This window comes from Maylandia zebra, linkage group LG7 (assembly GCF_041146795.1).
Source record: "Maylandia zebra isolate NMK-2024a linkage group LG7, Mzebra_GT3a, whole genome shotgun sequence".
NCBI lineage: Eukaryota > Metazoa > Chordata > Actinopteri > Cichliformes > Cichlidae > Maylandia > Maylandia zebra.
Window position 1 is genome coordinate 24011624 of NC_135173.1, and position 24578 is coordinate 24036201.

Sequence of the window (24578 nt, forward strand, 5' to 3'; positions counted from 1 at the left end):
AGGCTATATTTGCTAGCAGTAACTAGCAAGTTGTTAGCTAGCAGCTAACACAAAGCTCAGTATAAGTTATGATTGTGTTCTTTGAACTTCTATTTAATGTAATAAATGCTCATACAAAAATCTTTACTCACTTTGTATCATCCTCAGAAGCTGCTTTACTTGCCAAAATCAGCTTTTTGTGTCTTAGACTTCTCCAAAAAATCATCTAAAACAAAATAATTTGTACCTGATAACACACAGACTGCTTTCTCTATAAAAAAAAAAAAATCATGTTATGAATTTACACTCTCATGGTACAAGGAGGAATTTAGGATTAACCAACATCTGGAACTGTCCATTAACTCCAGGCAGTATTCCTGGCATCCTCAGTGTTTCTTGCTTGGAAAATAAACAGCAACATGTGTTGGTTTGTGTCATTATGTCTGTCTGGGATCTGACTGCATTCAATTCAGATTATTTGCTGCATATTCTTCTGATATGGTAGTCATTTAAGACAGTATAAGCAGGAAGGAGGTCTTCACTGTCGTCCAGTGTTTGGGGTGCATGGATATCACAATCTGATGACTGATGTAATGGAACTAAATGGAAATCTTTCTTAAATACCACAACAGAACCACAGTCCAACTAGGCAGAGGGAATGGAAATGTGGGCAGAGTGAGCTGTTAGATTTTGAGGACCCAGCCATTGTGGCTTTGGCTTCAGCTGAAGGAGGAAACAAGGACACTCTTGTCCCAAACAGAATTAAATACGGAGGCATATAATCAAGTAGGATGTTAATGCATTCCTCTTTAGCTCAGAAACCAGAATATTGCTTAATGGAATCATCTTTTACACAGAAACAGCTTCACTGGGAGGTTTCTATATAATATAGTTTCACTGTGGCAAGAGGTGACAGATGAGCAAAGAAAATGGTTAAGGCATCTGGCTAATGGCATATTTAAATGTACAAGTCACGCCTTGATTTTCTGGGTGAAGGTGGAGCATGTGCTCCTCCTGAAGTAGCACATGGAAAGGGGATATTGTGGCCTCTGACTGGTACAGCTGAATCCTGGCTAGAGAAGCAGACATCTGACTCCCAGATGCTTCAGACAGCCTCTTATGTGTAGCCAAGACTAGATTCTCCTAAGACAAAAAACACAGCCCGTTTTTTCTCTTTTCTTTTCTCTCTCTTTGTCTCAGCCGACTTCTAACCTCAAATTTAATTATCTCAGGCTTCTTAGCACGCCGTGTTAAATGCGCACAACGCATACAAATACAGACATATGTAAAAGGCATTAGAATATGATCCATCTCTCTCTCTGTCTCAAACCATCTCCAGTCCATTCATCTTACACTTTGGTTTGCTTCCTCATTTTTCTTAGTCTCACACACACTTTCCCCCACATTACTAAAGCCACACTTTTTGACAACTTTTCCAATTTTCCTAAGTGAGCGGCCACAACTCACTTTAGAAATATACACACACAAACAAATATAAAGAGACAGACACTTGGCTAACCTGTTTGCAGTGTAATGACTCGCCAATCACTTTCAGACTGCGCCCCGAGGCTTTGAATGTGCAGACAAGCCGATCTGGGAAAAGGTTCTGCTGTGGAGATGTTTGTTAGCTGAGTTCATGTACGTGTCCCATCTGTGTTTGCAATTTATTTTAATGCAGTTCAGCCACTTGGCTCGTTTCATCAGCTGATTTACTGACTGTTAGTGCACCGTGCGCAGCACAAATCCAATTTATATTTGAGTCTGTACATGAGACACAGACAGAGATAAGTATGAGACCGGTTTGTCCTTTATTTATGTGCGTGTGTGTGTGTGCCTATGGCGTGTGAGTTCCCTTGATTCAATATCCAAGTGCATTCACTGTGCATCTTCTGAGACGCTTTGCGAACATTAGTAAACACCGAACTGTCAGAAGATATATATTCAAATTTATTTTCAGTGACTGAAATATTCTAAACCACAGATGCTGACAAAGCAGCTTCTGTAATTGTTAAAAGAAAGAAGGGTCAGCATGTGTGACTGTCAGTCGACTGTGAGACAAAACTGTGTGTGATAAGAGCTGATTTGCATTTGAGACCAAAAAGTGGTGTTTTTTTGGGGGGTGGGGGTGGGGGGAATCTAGGACAGCAGTTCACTTAGAGTTTCATAGTCGTAAAGGTTTGAAAACCTTGATGTTTTCTTTGGAGTTCAGTTAATAAAACATGAAAAAAGAGAAGACGCTAAAAAAAAACTGACAGTTGCCAATTTCACATTTAAAAAGACCAGATCTCCAGCTGAATGCTGTGTTGTTGGTGTCTCAACAGTGAGAAGTGATCAGCTGAGAACAGCTAGTGGGTTTGTGCTCCCTGTCAGTTCAGTTTCTCACTGCTTGTTACATGTGGACGTCTCTTTTAGCATCTTGGCCACATGTGTCTTACAGATTTTTCAGGATTTTAGATTTTGAGCTCTGGCTTTTTGCGTTTATCAGTAAAGTTTGTAAAGTTTATTTTTTATGTAGCCTCAGTATTATGGATGGGCAGGAAAGCTGAACCCATCCAAACATGGGATTGCATCGTTGGGAAGGTTTTTGACCTTTGCATTACCTGTAATAATAAGGTGCAATAATAATTAATGTGCAATAATAACAGTGTGCAATACAAATACACTTATTCTTCTTTTTTATACTAAGTTAATATACTGTGTTGTGTTGTTTGTTGCATTGTGATGTGTCATATTGTGTCGTGTTGTGTTATATGTAGTGCCGATGTAGGACAGTTTTCCAATTTCCTTGTACTACTGTAGTATGTATGACTGTGCAATGACAATAAAGAGTTATCTTCTCTTATCTATCTTATCTTAATTGAGTACCTCAAATATATTGATCTGGGATCTTCACTGAGGTGCAAATATTAGTATGATCAAACATCAAGTTGAAGATATATCCTAAGGCAGATATGAAGGCTTAATTCAGCAACTCAGGGGTCTGATATAACAACAACAACAATAATAATAATAATAATGTCACCAAACATCTCCTCATGCATTCATCTACTGGGAATGACAAATGACACAACTGCACCCTGTCACTACTGCAAACCTTAATCCCTGCTTCCATGAGAGGTGGCACGCATCTCTCACACCACCTCCATTACACTGCATTACCCGCAGAAGATAAGGGGCCAAAGTATGCTGCTTTTTTGGAGGTTCCATTTGCAGATGAAACAGGAGGGTAGTTTCTTGCTATCAGGTTGGTGTTTAGCTGTGTTTTTGTGCATGAAGGTGAACAGTGCTCTCCACATCTTCACCAGTGGCCGCAATATTAACATGAGTAGTCCTGAGAGACAATAAACTACTGCGTATGATTGCTAATAACAAACCATTTGCTTGGGAAATTGTTTTCTCTGATCTCTGGAAATTGTCTAGTGGAACTATCACATTGTCAAAGTTCCTTTAATTTCAGTTCAGTTCATTTTTATTTCAAACATTTCAAACATGTGCCTTCACAATCATTCCAAAATATCATTCCATTATTTGTTTGAAAAGGAGTAGGCTGAAGTATTTACTTATTTGTCCCTACCCCCTCAAGTTTTACCTCTTGATTAATTAATTTTTTTTTGTCTTAAATTAAACAAACAACATATGAAACATATGAAACATATGAAGTAAAGCAAAACAAAACAAAACATACATAAATCAAAAACAAGAAATTAGCAAGCCCCACCACAGTATAGTTTCTTTCATATGAAAAATACAGAATGTGTATATTTGCAGATACACAAGTTATGGAAAAACAAACAAACAAACAATTTGTCTTTTTTTCTGCAATGATCTTTAAACAGCTGGTCCAGATAACATGCAGAATTCAAGGCCTGCATTGAACACTGAGGTCATTTCCGCTTCTCATATAACATCCGCTGTCTTGTATAATCAGTCATTTGAACGATATGTTCACATTGGTGGTGTAGCCTACAAACCGTGTTATTAATATTATTATTCATTGAACATTTGGTCAGTTAAAGAGATGCATTGTATTTTTAAGTAGCAATAACAAAAAGAAAAGAATGTCTTTCTTACAACTTATTTTCCCAATATTCACATTTTTCCACATTTTATTTTTTGCTTTCAGCATGAAATTGGGAGAAAAAGTAAAAACCACTCAAGGAAGCACAGCTAATATTGATGAGTGTATTTTTTATTCTTATTATGACAAAGAAGTGACACATGGAGTGGGTATATTACTGGTGTCATTGTAGCCTTTGTTCAAAGTCCAAACATCAGTGCCTAACCTGCATAAACCAAGTGTATCTGTGCTTTCAACGACCAGACCTGTTGTTAGTACACATGAGAACATTACTTGTTAAAACATGAGGTACAGACCCAAAGTGTGCACACTGGGTTGTTACTTGCCTCATTGGAGATGAAGAGAGTGAGCTGCTCTGTCTGGAGCTGCTCTGAGGACTTGCCATCCTGCCTGAGGCCATCTTACTTCAGCTCAGCACCTGAAATACAGCATGTGCACTGTAAACACCAAGTGATGAATGAATACGAATTTGGACGTCTGCCTTTATCAATATGTCCCGTGTTGGGGAGTAACGGAATACATGTTCTGCCGTTATGTATTTAAAATACGAAATATGAGTAACTGTATTCTGTTACAGTTACTGTTTAAAAAGGTGGCAATTAGAATAGAGTTTGTTGAAATAAATGGATACACAGCGGTCTTTTCCTGTTTCATATGTTAGGCTATCCCCTCTCTAATTTAATTACACGCATTGCCGGAACCCCCCAAAAAAAAACATGCAATAAGAGGCTCTAATGTAAGTATCCTATTAATGTTGGTGGCATCACTTACACAACGGACCCGAGGCCAGCACAGCAGAGACAGCAGTACACGGGCAGGAATGCATTTTTTACTTGGAAAATCCAACACCACTTCACATTTAAAGAAGAAAGGGAGAAATCTGACCGTGCAATGCAAACTCTGCCAGCAAAACAGACTCCAAAAGACTTGGACCTAAAGAAATATCTGGAAGTAAGTTCTTTTTTAAAAACTAACGTTAGCCTACTGCAACTACCTTGTTTTACTTGTGGTAGCTACCTGGGATATGTGCCACTTCAGTATCTTCGATGTACTATTGCTATGTGATTTATGACTATCAATGAAGGCTACTTGCCACCGAGCTAGCATTGCTAGCTGGCCTTAGCTGAGGTTATTTCATAGACTGCAGACTGTTAGGCTTGATAGCATTAATGACCTGCTAGCTGCAAATGATCATGTGCAGTTCTGAAAGCAGTCTGTGAACTAACCTCAGCTAACGCCAGTTTAGCAATGTTAGCTCGGTGGCGAGTAGCCTTCAGTAATAGTAACAATTCTCACAGCAATAGTACATTCATGCAGTTGTAAAAAGCATTACGATATATTAAGTTATCCAAAGTAATCAGAATATGTTACTCACATTGAGTAACTTAACGGAATACGCTACAAACTACATTTTGGGGCATTTATTCTGTAATCTGTAGTGACATACATTTTAAAAGTAACCTTCCCAATACTGAATATGTCACCATCAAATTGAATATCAAGTTTAATCAAATGTAGCACTGGAAATGGAAACTTTGCACCACTACACAACATCTTTCAACACACACACTGTAAATATGCTATCACATGATGACACACACGTTACATCCCCCTAGCTGTACTGCTGACCACCGCACTGTCATCCACTACAGTAGCTCCTTATTGATCTACCTCTAAGCTTTCTATTCTTGTCCCCCTCTCCAAGTAATTCAATTATCAATAAACCTCACTGTTTTAAATAGCTTCAAGCTGATGGTGTGCCATGGAATAATATTTCTTATCTTCTAATCTGTTGGCTGGCTGCCAGCCAGTGACTGTCTTCCCTTCTTTGAGCCCGAGCAAGAGGGCTTAAGTGCCCGGAACTTTATTCTGCTGTTTTATTGATGTATCCCATTTAGATTAGTCCATTTTCAATCGGGAGAAGCCACAGATGCCCTCCCGCCTGAACCACACTCTAATCCTTTTAGTTAATGATATCCTGCAGTTGTGTGGTTACAAATTTCGTGTTTACTGCGGAGATATAATTAGCAGGTAGTTACAATGTGAGACGAGCTCTCTCACGCACACAAATACACAACTACCCCGTGTTGTGGAGCAGATTTCAACTGTTTTGCTCTGCCTTTTATTAATTGCTTACAGAGAGCGACGGGATCGATAGACATAAGCTTACAATAAAGTAATTGAGGCTAGAGGGATGTACAATGCGTGTGAAGCGTCTCTTATTGAATCCCACGTCAACCTGCTTCATGAGGGCCGCACTGCCACAATTACAGAATATCTGCTGCTTTTAGTCAGGTTTGAAGATCGAGCGGCTGCACATTAACGGGGTCACCAACTCTGTTTGACTGTTTGCTTCAGTTGCTTCGAAAACTGAGAAATATTTGATTACCGTTGAGTACTTTTTCTTTTTTGGGTGTCAGTAACCTAGTCAGATAAAGAGACGGATGAATGGGTGGAGGGATAGACTTGTAATACAGACACAAAGCAAAAGTAGAGGAAAAAAACCTGCACAAAGAGTAAGATGCAGGAGAGGGGGGGAAAGTGGTAGGAGGGTTGGGGTGGGGAGTATTTTAACTGCAGTCTTGGCATGGCTTCTCTAGGCCCATTTTCAGAGAAAGCATCACAGTGAATCAGAAATTATACCAATACTGTGCCAGGACCATGGAAATCTACTGACAGTAAGCACCCTGTGCTGGGGAAAAGCCCACATCTATTACACTTGGTGCAGTGAGTCATGAAAGTAGAATATCATAGAATGAGTGCTGATATAATTGAACCGTTGGACTATTACAATAGAGGTGCAGATGAATTTTATTGACCCAATAATTGAGCACAGGGTCATAGCCATTAAGTCACAGTTCCAGCAAATTCCATTACATGTGCTTGCGGCTTGTTACAGTGCTCTTCAGTGGATTACCCTACAAATGGAGATGAGTTGTCCAATCAAGCAATTGTCCTGAGCAATTGGAGTGTGCCGCTAAGTGCTGTGTTAAGGACCATTGCACTGAAAGTGATTGCTGTCTCCTGTGAGTGCCCACTGGCTGTTTTTAGACAATCTCCCTTTCAGCCTTGTGGACTGATGTCATTTTGTTATTAGCATTTCCCTGTTAATTTACATAATCTTGTAATAAACGCTAGAAATTTACAGTGAGGTGAAAAAAAAAACCCATGGGCTCCTTTGTTTTTGCTTATTTGTCAGAGTTCACAGTCATCATCAAACACATTTGAATGATAGACAAAGATAACCTGAATAGATATAATATGCAGTTTTTAAATGATGATTTCATGATTAATTGTTTTTTGTGTTTGTCTGAGCTATTCAGCGGTGAAGTTGCTGTGTGTTTTGGATTACAAAGCAAAGCAGTTCCCGACCATCACACCTCCACCACCATGTTTGACTGTTGGTATGATGTTGTTTTGATGAAATGCTGTGTTAATTTTACAGGACTCAGACATTTCAAAAGGTGGACTGAGAGCGATAAGATATGGACTAATCTAAATGGGATCGATAAAACTTTCCGTGCACTGTCTAGTTTTGGTGATCATCAAGCCTCTGTGTTCTTTGTTGTCAGCAGTGGTTTTTACTTTGGAACTCTCTCATGGATGCCATTTTGGTCCAGTCTCTTTTTCATTTTTCATTTTATGAACACCGACTATAACTGAGGTAAGTTAGACCTGTTCTTTAGATTTTGTCCTGGGTTCTTTTATGAACTCCTGGATGTCTCTCCAGGTTTTCTCCATTTGTGGATAATGGCTCTCACTGTGGTTCGCTAGAGCTATAAGATGGCTTTTCTGGACTGACAGATGTTGGTGACTTTGTTTCTTATTTGTTCTTGAGTGTAAATCAGAGCATGATGTGTTGCTTTTTCAGATCTTTTAACCTACTTCACTTTGTCAAACACGCTCTCTTTAGGCAATTTCTTTATTGAACAGGTCTGGCAGTAATCAGGCCTGGTTGTAGCTAATAAAATTGAACTCGGGTTTCCCACAAATGTGTTTAGTCACAATTAATTCATGATTTTACAAAGGGAATAATTACTTTTTCACATAGCGGCAGGTCAGGTTGCATAGTCGTTTCCTCTTAATAAATAAAAATGATTATTTAAAAACTGCATTTTGTATTTACACCAAATTTATCTTTGTTAAATGTCTTTTTTGAAAATAAAATAAATAAGATTTATATCTCTGTGCTGCATTGTGCACAGATGCTGCAAGTGCTACAGAAACTTGAGTTCTGTGAGCAGATGGTCAGGTTTGACTGTATCCTGGCTAATTTTTTCTTGCTAGGGTGGACATTTCTTTTCATGTCTGAGCTGAAACCTGAGTGGCCCAACAGGTTTCCCCATTCAGCTGCAGTTTTAGGTAAGCCAAACAAAGGACAGCTCTGTCTCAGCCTCATGTCACATGCCGGGTAAAATAACAACCACTTAGTGACTTGTGCGTGTCAGAGAATTCACTAGGGTGTGCCTTTCAGATTTACTGCAGCATTCGTATTTATTCTTTGCATGTGTGGGAATTTAGAGGACTTTTAAATGTGGTTTGTGCTTGTGTGCATGTTTCTGTCACTTGCAGTTTTCCAGTCCTGTATCTGTTTCAAGTTAATGTCATGCCAAACCTGTACTAGCGAGGGCAATCTTGATTCTTTGTTACTGGCACACTGGAGCCGTTATAAATTCTGTTTGTGAATATAAAACCAGTTAAAAAGGACAAAGTGATTGCCCTATCAACCATGCCTTTTTCTTTCGTAGCCCCTGTGCTATTTCAGTTTGTGTGCAGGAAAATGGTGGAGCACGTAAAACCTTTGAGGAGTGGGGATACAGACGTCAGTTTTACTTTTAAAAGGATAAGAGCGTGATGGTAAAGCGCAAACTTGACCCAGGACAGAAAATAAAACTGAAGCTCTTTGCACAAACACACAACGCTAGCAAAGAATCCAAGGTGGTGTTAGAGCTGAGGGTTTGCTGACACCAGACCAGTCAGAGCAGTGTTAATTTCTACAACCAATAATCTCCCAAACTACTTTTTATTTGGATGAAAGCAAAATGATAACTAAATGAAAAAAAGATAAATGATAACTACATGGACAAAGAAATGTACCGACACTAAAAATGGGAAAAAAAAAAAAAAATTATTAGTTCTGATTGATCCAGTCAAAGCTAATCGCCTTGTGGAGCAGTACAACTAGCTCCTACCCTCATTTCTCATGGATACTCGATACAATGCCAACGCTTAGGAGGAAGAGAAGAGTAGCCATACAGATACATTTACCATATGATGTCAGGAAATTAAAGCGCTTTGTAAACCGTTATATGTACTTGTTTCTAAAGCCAAGTCATTGTGGTGATCACGTTCATGTCTCTTTGGGTTGGTTGTCAACTTGACTGTGTGTTGTCAGTTTTGTGTTCATACGTGAACGTTAAAAGAAATATCATCCGTGTGCCGGATTAGGGATATGTGTCCGTGTTCAGATCATGTTACTGACTGACGTGAAAGTAATGTAACGTATTGCATTACTTTTAAGAACAGCAATGCTGCATAGTTTATTTTTTAAAACTACAGCTACGAACATGTTTTTTGACTCAGATGAACTCAGCATATGTGCAGAGTAATATATCACTGTATACCAACTTCTCCCTGTGTGCTCTCTATAACTTCTACATCACTGACTAAAAATACGTTTCCAGTCTTTCTAGAATATACTGTGGTAAAGCAGAATGCCTGTTGCCAGATTCTTGGCAAAACCACTAAATGAATACAAAAACTGCTCTGCAGAAAACAAAATACCACAGCACTGCGGTTTAGCTTCGGTGTTGTGCCAACAACAATGAATTTCTGTTCGACGCAAATACAAGAAACTGAACTCTGAGGAGAAACAGAAGAAACGAGCAAAGCCACTCACCATCTTGAGAGGCCAAGATCAGCTTGACTCAATGTGATTGTGTTCAGGACAAACTGAGTCATGCTGCGTAATCCAAATTTAATGTCCATGATGTTTCAGGGATCCATCATTGTGCAGCCCGTTCCTTATGGCTTGGCTTTGTTTTGAAATTGCCAGTGATTAAACACTCTGGCTTCTTCTCCCACTGCTCTCTGAAACTCACAGACTGAAGAAAGCATATAATATGTGAGTTTCTTTTGGACGCTGGTCTTTAAATACAGTGGACATGCTCTGTATCAGCAAGTCAGCCATGCCGTCCTGCTCACGTCCTGTCATTGAGCTGAAGACTGGGTTCACAGGAGGAGACAGCGGTTACAGTCTCACCACAGAGCTGTCATGTGGAGAAGAAAACTGAGCAGGATGGGTACTGTATGAGTGGCTGGGTGGGAACAAACTGGAAGCTGGCTGTGCTCAGCCATGGGCCCAGCATTCCTATCCCACACACACTGGGCAGGCTTAAAGTGCACCTTGTTTTTAGACAGAGAGAAATCCATAAAGGGTGACGGAGAAGGTCTGATGCGAACTAAGCATTTGGTGAGTTAGCAAGTGTATTGCAAAGTTTAACTACATTAGACTATTTTGTTATCAATAATTTAATATTTTCTAATGTATATATGTATATTGCTGTATTTTCTTTTTCTTTTTACACATATTTTAAATCTTACAGTAAGATTTAAGGTTCATTAAGAAACCCCCCACCTCATTATCCATGTAGTGATAATGCCATGCTCAAACTCTTGAGCTAATCAGACAGAGATTTATGCCAGAATAATCTGGCTGCAGTTGACTTAAACTGATCCAACAGAGTAGAGTAAAACTTTTTGGAACAATTATGGAGCTAGAGAACAGCAATAGCTTGTTTAACACAACTGGAACTGTATGTTTGTATACCGAAAATGGTGCCGATTGCTTCAGTCATGACTTCCTGTGCTGCTCTGTTCTGTGAAAATGATCTTTACAAACTGGAATCACAACAGTCACAAAACCAGAATTTCCTGCGTGATCTATTAAGTAATTTAAGCTTGTCTAAATAATTTGACAGGATTTCACAGCTCATAAATTGCAAATTATCCTCCAGTTTGTCCTCTTTGGGGTAAAGTATGTAAGAAAACTTGTATATTTGTTTTGCACAGCATTCTATAAATAATGATTATTAGTATTACTATTGTTTCTTTTACATGAAGCAGATTTTGAAACTGCATACTTTACTCTCCAGACACAACCCTCTTGTCCGCTATCTCAGTCTGAGTCTAAATGCAGGGCATTCCACAGATAACATTAGCATGACATAGCCGCCTATTTTTAATGTGGATTCTGTAAAAATCCACGTGTGAAGCATGTTCTTCTGGGACAGCGTGGGAAACCTTACTAATGCTGAAATTTTTCATGTCCAACTTAAAAATAAAAATACACCAAACTGTGCACATTACCAAATTTGCATTCAAGATGTTAATGGCCAAAGTAATATTAGTTGAATTAACTTTTCCAGCTCTCTTGTGATAAAGGAAAGTTTGTTCTCATGGTCTCATGTTTATTAGTCTTTATATACTCCTATATTTTTATTTATGTCACTGTTATTTCTGCTGTTGCTCTGTCTGGTTAGATTTAAGTAGGAATACATTCAAAAATCATCTTTTTGAGCCGTAACTGACAATTAACTAACTGAAAAAAAGGGCACATCTTGCACTTGCCAGTCAAAATGTGGAACAAGGGATAAAAATGCTGTTCATACAGAGGGACACCTGGTCACGCTATTCATAAGTGAGCCATAAAGTCCAGCTTTGGTCTTTACCTTGAAGGATTTATTTTTGTGAAAGCCTGAGTGATTCTAGTGGTATGCTTACACTGAGCTTTGTGTGTGTGTGTTCCATCTCATAGGGATTTGTTTATTTGGTTTGACTTGTTATGATGTGAGGTGTCATTTGAATTGCACCAAGAGAAGAAAAATTTACTTTATCTCTTTTCTAAAGTTAACTGGATGCCAGATTTTAAGATCTATTCATCGTACAAGCAACTTTAGAGCTTTTCTGTTTATGAGTACTTGATTTACTTATGTGGTTTTACCTTACCAAAATAAACTAGGGTTTCCACTGTCATTAATATCAAGTAGATAAAACTTTAATCCATCCCCTTTGATATCATCCCGCATCATTCACTACAAAGCTTCCACTGACACCTGAGAGTTGTTTAGCACAATGAGCATTAAAGCCATTCCTTGACAGTGCTAACTGCGGGTAAGAGATCTGAATGACCTTCTCAGCAAGCATTCTGGCCTAAAGCCCAACCTTGTTGCGACCATTCCTCCATTCAGCACTGTTCAAAGAAAAGCTCACAGCCAGAACCAAGAGGAATGTCTCTTCTGAAACATACAGAGATGGATGACAAACCAAAGTCCTACATTTACCACCATGGAAACATTTTGTGTTTAGAAGCCATAGCGTTTCGAAACTGCAAACACAGCAAGAGTGGTCACTTGGAGGCAACTTCCTAGCAATAATGTGGGAGTAATGTGTCATGAGATAAATCTGATATTAACAGATTTTTCTAATCATTTTGTTCTCGGCCAGCAATGAGAATATGTGTAGGTCTTACACTGCTAACTGCTGCAGATTAGCTATATGTTTACCAATTAGCTCCAGTCTCTGTTCTAACTTTGATTAGCTGCTAGTGTACAGAGGGATCTTAGAGCTTTTTTTCTGAAAAAGATTTGTATTGCTGTGCATAAAACATATAAACAACAAGCAGAAACTGTATACAGCTCTATGAACTCAAAGAGAGCTGCAGGTTTTTCTGATCTTTGACTTCACTGGAAAAGCAGCTGCACCATCTTTAGGCATTGTCGTCCCCGTACTCTGTCAATATGAAACGGCTTTACTGATTTCACCATCAGTCAAATCTCACGCAGAGGGAGGCACGTTTGAAAACTTCAGCAGCTACCGCATCTAACTCCATGACCCCCAACAACTGTGTTCTTGGCATGTAACAACACATGCAACACACAGCATCGGTGTGAGACGGCTAGCAGAGAAATTTGCCTTTAAAGACGCAAGACCCCATTCTGCAGCAGAGCTATTGTTGCTGTGCTAATGATAGAAAAACAGTGTCAACATCCTGACATGTTTCAGGGGACGGTGACAGGGCTTCATGAGCATCACAAGTTTGAGTGTGACACACCGTGATGTCAGAAATAAATGTGTAGGAGGACAGAGTGGAAGCACCGTTCCACTTTCCATATATTTTTATAACAAAAAATGGCTATTCAGTGTGAAGAGTGAAGAGAGTTGAGAAAGTGGTGGGGATGGTGAAAAATGGGTGATAGGTTGTGGGCAATACAGGTGCTGCCACAGAGCTGTAAAAACACTTCTGCTACAACCCTCCTCACCAAAGAGAGTTTGTCTGCTTCAATACTTCTTTAATCAGACAAACTCAAATTATTCAGACGTGATGTACTGACACTGTTTTGAACTTGTATGTGATTTGCTTCATTAAATTTCACCAAAGTGAACATAACATATTTTGTCATAGTGGTTTCATCTTTGGACAGTGCAACAGCATTTAGCATTAAGGTAATCAAGGTAATCAACTAATCACATGACTGTAGGAATAAACAAGCCGATGTACTAATACAACAAGAAGTCAATAGGAGTTATCTTTAAGGTTTCCAACAGTTAACTGGGTATGTTAAGCAGATTCTTTCTAAATGATATGTAAAGAAAAGATGGGAGAATTAGAAGCAATAGAAAGGTTACATAGCAGACATATAAACTGCAGTTCCACTACTGATAGTTACACACAATACAAGTATTAGAAAGTTGACACCAATTGGAAGGTGTTAGAGTGTCATTCAAGCCTTTGTAACTTAAAAATCCGTTGTGGAGCAGGAACGATTGGGATATCATTTAGCGTCTGTCACCAGCCTCTACAGACAAGATCAGTTTAGATTGTCACGGACCCGGCTCTGGGGACTCGGGGTCCGTGGGCAGTGGGGACGATGACTGTTGTTGTTGTTGTTGTTGTTGTTATTATTATTTGGTGTGTTGTCTGCACTGCCCCTGTGCACATCTGTATGTAGGCAGGTATGTGTGTGTGTATCGCCTTTCTGCTGTGGCCAAGTTACAGGCACCTTCAGCCCTGGGGGGCGTGGCCTAACTTGAGGGCTGGCCACACCCGAAGTCCTGGCCGCACACCTGCTCCTCATCTGGGCTCGTCGGGGGAGCTATTTAGATGAGCGATGGAGCTTCCACCAACGCTGGAGTATTGCGTTTGACTACATGTCAGTCTTCAAGCAAGTCAAGTCAAGTGTGAGTGTATGCCTACCTGCTGGGATAAGTTGTAACGGCTGCCTCTATTGTCTTCCCCTCAGGAGGAGTGTGGGACGAGAAGGAGCAGTGAGCACGGGGAGTGCAGGGACACTGGGGCAGAGAGCACTACACGGGGACTTTTGGGAAGAAGACACTACACTGGGAAACTGGGGATTTATTGTTGTTTACTTCACCACCTTGTAAATAAACACTGTTGCACTGAAGAGTCCGGCGTTTGGGTCCTATTTCCCCATCTCCCCACGGTCTGCCAGCCAGACCGTGACATAGCATGTGATATTCTCCCTCAACGGCGTACCTTGACAGGAGAACCACAGTTTTGCTCCATTGTACTTCCGTCACTCATACTGTACCCAGACCCGGAAAAAAGAGTTTTCCTACTTTTTTAAGAAACTATCAGTTGAGCAAAAAACTTAAAGGATATTCAGAAAAGAAGTGGAAAAATCCTTTTGTATTATTTGCAGAGAACAGTGTGGCTCTTTCCCACTTAAACCTCAGTTACCATTAAAGCTACTGTTAGCAGTTGATATAGTAAAAACATTCGATAAAAAGTTCACTGGAAATTAGGTCAATTTTTTTGTCTAGTAAATCATAATTATCCTCAGGAGTGTCTGCATACATGAGTATGAGATATGAAAACTTCCTTCCCCAAGGACATACTTCTGACTGGAATAATGTGAAGATGCCCTTGTAAGGCCAAAAAAAGGAACAGTATGTTTGGGCCTGAGGTCATTCTTTCCTTTGGCATAATATTATGGAAGTTAAATTTGCTGCCCTCCTGATGTTTCTAGGCAACCGTGTGGCTTATGGAGAATTCAGATGGGGTCAAGTTGCACACGCACATTTGCACAGACCTGTAGCCAGAGTTGTGGTCTAAGATCAGCCACCCCATTAGATATCATGCTAATAAATGTAGACAGATGACAGAGACTGATAGCTCCTACACGTCACAGCAGCAGTAATCACAGCAGCTTCCTCAGGCACCAAAGGAGCTATTTGCCTCCCAAAAAGATTACATTCAGCTGGATAAATAACTACACTGCTTCACCACAAGTCTGCTAAAGTGAACACACCATCTTCTTGGTTGGACACTTTATGGTAAGCTATAAAAGTACCCATAATTCTCATTTTCAGAGGGGAAAAAAGATGACAGCAGCACCATACCTCCCGAGAGATGAAATGGCCTCAAGATCACGCCAAGAGAAATATCCAAATGCATTTTAAGCTTCCCAGTTCCATTGACAGCTAGTCGAAGAAATAACAAGGGGGAATCAGCCAGAGAAAAGCCAACATCCAGAGCTAACAAAAGGCTTTAGAGTAGAGCTCAGCAGCTCTGGGAGCAGCTCCAACAGGCCAGAGACTGGAACTGGATCCCTAGTCAGGCTGGTTCAGTAAAGAGGATCGTGTGGGTACCTGACACCGGAGCAGTGACGGCCAGCAAAACATCAGGAGCTTCTTAATAATGAATGAGCAAAACCTGTAGAGAGGCACCACACTCACATACACAGCACATGGCTAATAGAGAGTCACACTGAGATAATTGATGACAGACTTACAGCGTGGTCAGGTAAAAGCAGGGTATGTGACTATAATCAGTCGAAGCAACTTGACACATGTTACTAACAAAGTAGCCTGTCATAACTCGGCAGCAGCCACTTTACGCAGAAAGGACCACAAATGTGCCTATAAGATAAGTTTAAGCACAAGAGAAACTTACACACCTCTCTACTTAGTTTTAGTGCATAATAAAAAAAAATTAAATGACAAAAGCGGGAGAAAGGAAAACTGGAAGATCACTCAGTTACAGGCCAGTGTGGTGTTCAAAATAACAAGATTGATGGGTGTTGTCATGTATGACTTAACCCCAACCACACCCACCTCAGAAACAACCTTTGATTGGCTGAGATGCATTTCTTGTGGCAAAGGAGAGGGGAAAACCGAATCAGAGCTGCAGACTGCTTCAAGAAACAAAAGTGGAAAGCTGTTTTTTTTTCAGTGAAACATCAGCTGAGTCACCTCAGAGCCAAGAAGACTGACAAACACTGAGGTTAAAGGCAGGAGACAGAAGTGAATCCATTTGAAAAGTGTGGTCAGACTGGCTGGGTCCTGAAAACCCAGATTAAGTGGGCACAGAACACCTAACCAGAACTAAAACCCAAAAGCAACATCAAATGGAACCACATTGTCATTAGATATGTGCCTTTTGTTTTTATAAAACAAAACTTGGCAGCAGTTAACTCGATTAACTTGCGGAGAACTGCATACCTTAACATCATCAGTGCTATGCTGCTCACTCAGCGAAGCTATAAATCTGATGTACACAGTGCAAGACAGCAAGCCCACCAACTCAGGACATGCTAGTTTTTACATCCTGGTCATAACTTTCTTATTTGTCACTGGCTTGGAAAATCCCTGTAGTAACAAGTACACCTTCTAGGTTTCACCACCTTTTTACAAATCGCTTTTACAGCTCCTAGTGATTATATGATTTTATTCAAATATGCTTTGAATGTACCTCTTTCCTCTTAAGTGTGTCTTTAACTATTGCTATGACTTAACTGTATTCAGCTGTATGTCCAGCTTTTACGGTTATCTCCCATCACGGGTATGCAGTTAACTGAACAAATTTTCATCAGGATTAGGAACCATAGCACTGTAACACAGAGTCTGCTATCATGAGAGTGAATTGTATTTAAATTATGGAAAATTCCTACTTTCAGCTCTTTGTTGCCTCAGACAGTGCCAGTAATTCCATTCTCATAGACCTCCTCAAGCATGTTGTCAGCATTCATGGGAGGACATTTCATTCTTTCCACTACTTCCAGAGACAGATCATCAATGCCAGAGATGCCAACAGAATCATACAAGGCTGGAACCACTTTTACTTCAACTTATTTATTGTAGATTGTACTATTTTTATTCTTTGCCCTGCTGCTGTTTATATTTCCTTGTGGGAAATATAAAGTATCTATCTATCTATCTATCTATCTATCTATCTATCTATCTATCTATCTATCTATCTATCTATCTATCTATCTATCTATCTATCTATCTATCTATCTATCTATCTATCTATCTATCTATCTATCTCCTTGCTTTTTACACAAGCAGATATTTGTGAAAGAAGAAGCGCTTAATGTTAGCGTCTGGCATACAAAAAATGAAATTGAACATAACCTGGTGGTTTTCTGCCAAATAATCCTTAACCATCCATTTCTGATTAACTGTGTGCAGAACATCACATAGCAACTCAAAGAGTGTGCATGTGGAACCGTGAGGGTTCACTGAACTCTCAGCTGCCTCTGTGGAGCCACTCAAACTCAGCACGAGATCTTAGTAAAGCCACAAGCCGAAGGAGAAAACTCTATAAAACAATAAGTGAACAAGTTACCATGGGGGTGTAGCAGTTTAAAGAAAAAAAATATACAGGTGCATCGAGCTACAGATTTTAAGACCAACAAAATCCCTGAAAATCAGCTGCCACGTTTGACTTCTGACATGTGGCCAAAACATTCCTTTGAAGCAGATTCCCAACCACAGCAAGAGCTTTCAAGCCTCAGCATCATTTCCTAGTCTCCTGCTATCAATCACAAACAAAGTGACCTCATGACAGTTATGTCACACAGCTCCTTCAGTTAGATGGAGTGCCGTGGAAATGGCATTGGACCAGTTATGACTTTGCATTACATGTCAGGGAGACCACGCGGCTGCAAGAATGTATGAGTGAAGCACACTGTATGAAGAATTTATCATCACCTGTCAGCTCAGCTATCTCCACCCACAGCCACCTGCAATGTAAATTCATGCCCTATATATCCAGTGCCCAGACCATAAATAAACCGGTGAAAGGAAGGCTGAGTTACACACCTTATTTGGGTATGTGAGTGATGTGATATTAGGGACCACACGCAAAATGGCTGAGAAAAAGAATAGACACATGAATGGGAGTAGGGCTGCAATAGCAGTAATTCCATGCTACTCAAGGCTACAGCTGTTTGACATTAGGAGGTGGGAGTAAATTAGGTGGGCTGGGTCCATGTGTGGGTTTAGGGAGAAAGGAAGAGAAGACTAGGAATCCTGGGTGGAGGATAGGTCTGCTGCCCAGACCTAAGCAAAGGAACACAAGAACCACTTGAGGGTAGGGTGGAACTTTTCAAGACTGTTTTTCCTCTAACTGTTATTCCGCTGCTGCATTAAAAGTGCAGGGTGAACGGCACAAGTGGTCATGTTGATAAGTAAATATCGGCTGCAAAAATCTCAAGGTATGCAGGAAAGGCTCCATGTGTACCCACCGTGCACACATGTGGCACCTCTAAAAGACATTTCAGTGCTGTTTTTTGTACTTTGGGCATGAAAAGTAAACATGCAGCAGTTTTATGCAGTTTTCTGGGTAATTAGAGCTGAAAAACAGTTAGAGCTGCTAACTCTCATTTAAGATATAAAGAATATTCTCATGCTTTAAAAAAGTGTGATTTTAAAATGAGATATGCATCATTTAGAAAGGTGTAACACCACCGCTGGTAGAATTGTTGTGGACATTTAACCTCACCCTCTTTTTTCTTTCTTTCTTTCTTTTTTGGACATAATAATGGCCTTTCTTTCTAAATTCGAATCTGAAAGCTGCTGAGTGTCTGTCTCCGATGTATAAATCAATGCAAGCCACAAGCTGACAAAAGCAGAGTGGGTGCAGAGGTTATCTAAACAGAAAATGACACTGCTAGACCGAAGGAGTAGCAGGCTGTCAAGACTCCCCAAGGTTTTCCCAAACACCACCAAGGCTTGTTCACAAAGAGGAGTGAGCGGTAACCTTTCTGAATCCTACAACAAACACGGACGTACTGAAGCCGCCACTTCCTTTCATGATCTCCCCAGTGGACCAAAACAGTGGGCCAGAGAGCAGATATAGCACATGTCAATTGAACTAAAGACAGAAAAAGCAGCCTAAAGCTCAGCAAGCCATGACCTTCCTCCAATTAGTAGATGGAGATGAGGGGAGAAAAACGGACGGAGCAAAGAAAAAGAGGTTAACTCAAGGGAAGCTTCATACTGATGCTCTAATTCAACCAGTCTCATATTGATTTATCTCTCAGTCTTGGGCCCCCATGTGTCTGCCATATTGGGCCCACCTACACAAAAATTTATACCTGCACTCTTCTAATTGAGTCCATACTTTGAAGAGAGGGCCTCCACTGAGTCATGAACATTGTTGCAGTGATGTGTCAACAGTTAGCATTACCCACAATAAAGTAACGTCAAAGAGGTACATGTGCCACATGTGGATTTTCAACAGCACAAAGTCAGTGACAATGGTGTGGGTTCAAATTTGTTACAAATGTTCATACTTATTGCAGAAGTTGCATAAAATGTGCAAAATATGTATAATCTCAAGAAGTGATTTCTGTGTTTAAATTAAATAATGAAGTTTTGCAGAGAATTTCTTCCTTTCTACTTTTTTTTAACAGTTTTCATTGACGAAGCCGAGATAGACACAAAAGGAGCTCCTTGCTGGGATGCACTAACATGCTATTAGTGCATTTCGTCAGAATAGTCTGTTTTGCTAGTGATGTATGAATGGCTCTACCTAGCTAAGAAGCAAAGCAAATTCTGATTTTCGTGCTTTTCCAACTTTACTACCAGAACTCACTATTGTTGTCCCTCCTGAGTTCCAACATCCAACTTCCGAGGTAACAGGAAGGCGGCATATACCACATTATCGGTGTTGCCAGAAATGTAGTACTGCAATTATCACAATTTACAGATAGCTTTCTTTCTCCATGGTCGAACGCTGACTCTGAACAAAGTAGGCACTCTGTCATGTTCGATTTATACATTACATTTCAGTAATTTAGCTTAGCTTGAGACAATCTACTATGAGAAATATCTTCATATCTTCACTTTCCACCCCATTCCTGGAGCTTATATTCTTCCTCCTGCTCCTACTGCCTGAGCAGCTGTCACCCAGCTGCTCCAGAGACATCAACCTTTTTTCCCCACAAAGTTATAGTCTTCTGCAAAATGCAGTATTGTCATAATTCTTCCTGCTTTCCTCCTTTGTTCCATTTATTTTCATAAATATCAGCAAAAAATTGTAGTAATTCCCGAAAACTCTATTCCTTAATAGTGTGAGCCATAGTTTCTGCAAAGTATACGTTAAAATGTGTTTTATAACAACAAGCATTAACCATCCAGATGCTGTCTAACAGACGGTTCATTATGTTTTCCTATTAACTGAAGAACAGAATGAATTAAAAATATGAGCCAAAAAATACAAGACTGTTGCAACCAATGAATTGTACTACTTCTGTTTTCTCTGAAGAAAACCCTGAGCTCCTGAGCCATGAGTGAGAAAGCAGTCCTGGCTCTATGAGAAATAGCTTCTGGGGAAGCACCAGACTAGTGGGAGGAGAACAAAAAATGACCGGTTCTTGACTCCAGCAAGGCCACACAGAAGCATGAATGAGGGTCTGGAAAATGGAAATAAATTACAAAGAAAGAAACTAGTTTATCCAGAGGAAAGAGGCTGATCGTAGAGAATGACTGGACCAAGTCCACTTTCAGGCATGTGATATAGTCTTGAAAGAGAATGATTTTGTTGTCAGCAACTTTAAGGAGCCTTTAATTATAGGAGCAAATATACTGAAAGGGTTTGACAGTTTTTGATAGATGAAAGAAGTTCTCATGTTCAGTATAAAACCACTTCAGCATCACAGACACGGTTCTGACTGCATAATGCTTTGGCAATGAGCTCTCAAAAGCCAGACTTCCGTGGAGTCAAGTGCAGCTTCATGCTTCCAGATTTAGTAGCAGCCACACCCTCAGTGACAGTAACTGTTCATCTAGAGTGGCACTCTTTTAATGTGACAGGACAATGTGTGGGGGTGAGACCGTAGAGAGACGAGATTTTTTACAGCGGAAACCCTGATGTTCCACACCCGAAAACCTAATTAAACAGCGTGGCAGCACAGTGAGGGCCACACCTGCATGCGCGGTTCATGCTGACCACAACACGCCCTCCTAAGCTGTTCATCAGACAGCCAAGAGGAGAATGCATGGCAGATTTATCCCTAAGCAACCATGTACTGTATTATTAGAAGAAGTGCTAAACAGATATTTAAGGGAAACAGCAGTCATAACCATCTGAGAATAAATGTTTGATAATGTTCTGCTTAAATATAAAAGGAGGAAGAGGAAGGTCTGAACTCTGTTTAGACTGCTGCCTCTCTGGATAGATACATTTTACATGTAAAAATGGCTGTCAACTTAAATTAATATAATTAAATTCATCTCCAGTAAGAGAATTTATGTGGCCCAAACCACAGGAAAGAATTGTTGCACATTTTGTCTACTTGTATTTAGATACTTTAAGTACACAATGTACACCATGCACTTATTTAATTTAACATGGGGGGAATGATGCTACTAGCTAGCTAGTGAGACCTGGCATTGCCATTTTTCTGAAAACTGATTAGCAATCTCTTCCTTTCTGTTACAATTACAGATTGGCAACCAACTTTTTGACTTTTTTCATTTAGGTACTTGTGCACTGCAGTAGAGTACTTATTAGCATGAGCACAGTTAAGCTTAGCAATGAAAATGAGGTGGGAGCCAAGCTAGTCATAAACATTAGCTAAAAAAGACACGTGCTTAGTATGTTCATCAGGCTGTAACCTGATGAGAACTTCTTTCATTCTGTTAAATTTAAATATGAGTTTTTCAGTACTTTTTGATCCTTAACATCGTGACAGCCCTAACGAACACATTGGGTTATAGCCTACATTAACGAAGTTGAAATCATTCTTTAAAATGAATAATCATGTAGCTGTCTCAGCCTATAGTCTGTGGATAAGAACTTATTGAAAAATCTGCACCTCAGCTTTAACTTCATATTAATGTTTACTCTCCAATGACAAACAGCTTAGGTTCGATCATCATCCACAAATACTGCTGGCCTATTTTCAGGTGAATAGTCAACTTTCAGATCATGGTTTATAACACTGGGTGTTTATCGTTTGCTGGAAAAAGTTTGGAGCATAAATTAAGAGTGCACCACTACAACACTGCATTATTATAATGTTCTGAATCTACAAGATTCACCGTTAGGTCCTGTGTGCTGTTGTTTTTCACATAATTACACAGTCCATGAAATGCTTCTGATTCAGATTGAATGTTGCTGATCAGTGGTCTTTTTTTCTCCTCGTACATTTCCACTGAGAACACAGGTAACATCTCCTAAAGTGGATATGGTGAATAGACCAGCGTGGTGATAGACCACACTGTTCGCCTATAAAATCTCTGGGTTCATATGAACATGACACAGCTCTCATGTAGTCACTAATTGCCTTTGTCATGCATACACACATTGCCCAAAACCACATCACAAACAGACAGAAGCCTGTAGTAAAGGCATGTGTCCTCATCATTACCACCGGCCTCACTGTAATCTTTGTTGTTTTGCAGAGTCTGAGCTTCCATCATTCCCACACAAACCAGGTCAGCCTATTCCAAACAGTTATAGCAGAAAGTTGGAGTTGAACACGGTGGAGTTTAACTCCAACGTGACTCAAACACAAACGCAGCTATGATGATGGTTTTAACTGTTATTTGAAAGCGAGGAGTTGTTTTTCTTAGGTTATGTTGATGATTCATTCGGTAGCGCCTGTATGAAGGCTGATTCAGCAAAAAAGTTCTATCCTGTAGATTCTTTTCATGACTTTAAGTAGCACTATTCAATAATCTGATGTTAAAACTGAAGAAAAGTGCAGAATTTAGCAGCTAAAGCTATCAGGTTGGTAGAGACCAAAAAAAGAGCAAAAGGGGAGCAAACACTGGACTTACCAAAATTCCAAGAACATTAATTTTAAGTTCCAAGGTGGTGAAAAACCTGCACAGGAAGCACATATGCTGACGACTTGTGAGTATTATGTATTGATCATTAATATCCCCATTCAAAAGTATTTACAGTTTTGTAGAACTTCTAGAGATCTAAACTTAATTTTGTGTCCTTTTCCTATCTGACACTTTGAGCTTGGTTGCTTTTCACGTCTCCTGTGTTTATGAGATTTAAATAATTCACAACACTAATCAGTTTCCAGCTGCACCTTGCTCAACACAGCAACAGCATCGCCAACTGGAAAAGTCTGTGAACGCTTGGAAAAAACAGATGATCTGCCATGGATGCCCTGCATTCTCTTTTAAGTTTTGTATTTGAATGCTTCACAGCTAAGTCATGCAAGCCAAAGTTTTCCACAGTTTAAAGGCTCAAAGTTCCTTGACAGAAGCCTTTCACTATTCCCAGAATTTGAGATCAGACTGAACTCTTTGCAAAACTTACCCATTCTCTTTGTCAGCAACTGAAAGCTTTAAGCGTGTCCAGTCGGGTTCATAGTTACAGCTCGTAGTACTTCTCAGCACACTCTCCGTGTGTGTCTTCGCTTTCATTCACGCTGACTTAGTCTCTGTCTTCCTTCTCGGTGCCCAGCTGGACCAACCGCCTCTGAAGCCTGCTGCAGTAAGACTGCTCAGAGTGTAAACGTGACTGGCCTTAAAGGTTTTTCTTGAGGAGAACAAACCCACATCCCACTGTCAGTCAAGCAGCTGAGCATAGTTTCAGCTGGGCTGCCATCCAAACAGACATGGAACTAGTCTATTTTGGTCTGCCATATGAGCAGTGGTGCTTTTCAGAGACAGGAGGTGGGGATGCAGGAGGGGGATTCTGTGGTGGAGCATGTAATTGCAGAGTGACCAGTTATGGTGGGATGTAATTGCAGACCTCATCAGATATAGCGAAACTGCCAACAAGACAAGGTAAAGGACTTTAAAATAAGGCTCTTGGAAAAAAAAGAAGAGAGAAACACAACAGACCACATAAATAAATGAGGAGCTGGGTTCCAGATGTGGCAGCACAGGGAGGGAGGGGAGGAGAAGTACAAGGGGGAGAAAGAAAGCACGGCAGTTGAAGGAACTGCCATTGCAGCAGAAAGAAATCTCATTTCTGACAGAGTGAAAGGGTGTTTACCTCCTCAGGAACAGTCGCACAAGACGGAATGGGGGGATTGGGGAAGGTGAAAGGATGTTGGGCCCACCCTTATGTTGTTTCTGGACCTTTACCATGAGTACTCATGGGTGTCTGGTTTCACGTCAGCCTTGGAAATGACTACCTTATGGAAAAACTCGGGGCTTTAAAAATGAGGAAGGAAAATGAAAATATAAACGGCGGTCGGCTGGTTCCCATTACAACCGAGACTCAGCTGGTCTGGGTTGCTGC

General features: G+C 40.2%; 1 protein-coding gene across 3 annotated transcripts in view; it reads right to left on the minus strand.

Annotated features, from left to right (window-relative positions):
* The window catches only part of insc (INSC spindle orientation adaptor protein), a 55788-nt gene extending 31840 nt beyond the window's left edge, over positions 1 to 23948 (minus strand). The window contains exons 1-2 of one of the 3 annotated variants that reach the window (XM_004564492.6): positions 23646 to 23948; positions 4384 to 4475 (exon numbers count right to left, since the gene is read on the minus strand). In XM_004564492.6, the coding sequence (XP_004564549.3) occupies positions 4384 to 4457 (74 nt within the window). In that variant the 5' untranslated portion in view covers positions 4458 to 4475; positions 23646 to 23948. Of the gene's footprint in view, positions 1 to 4383; positions 4476 to 9956; positions 10319 to 15478; positions 15752 to 23645 lie in introns of those variants that run through there. The other 2 variants (XM_076886104.1, XM_004564491.6) reach the window with 2 other exon arrangements.
* Between the last annotated feature and the right edge of the window lie 630 nt (positions 23949 to 24578).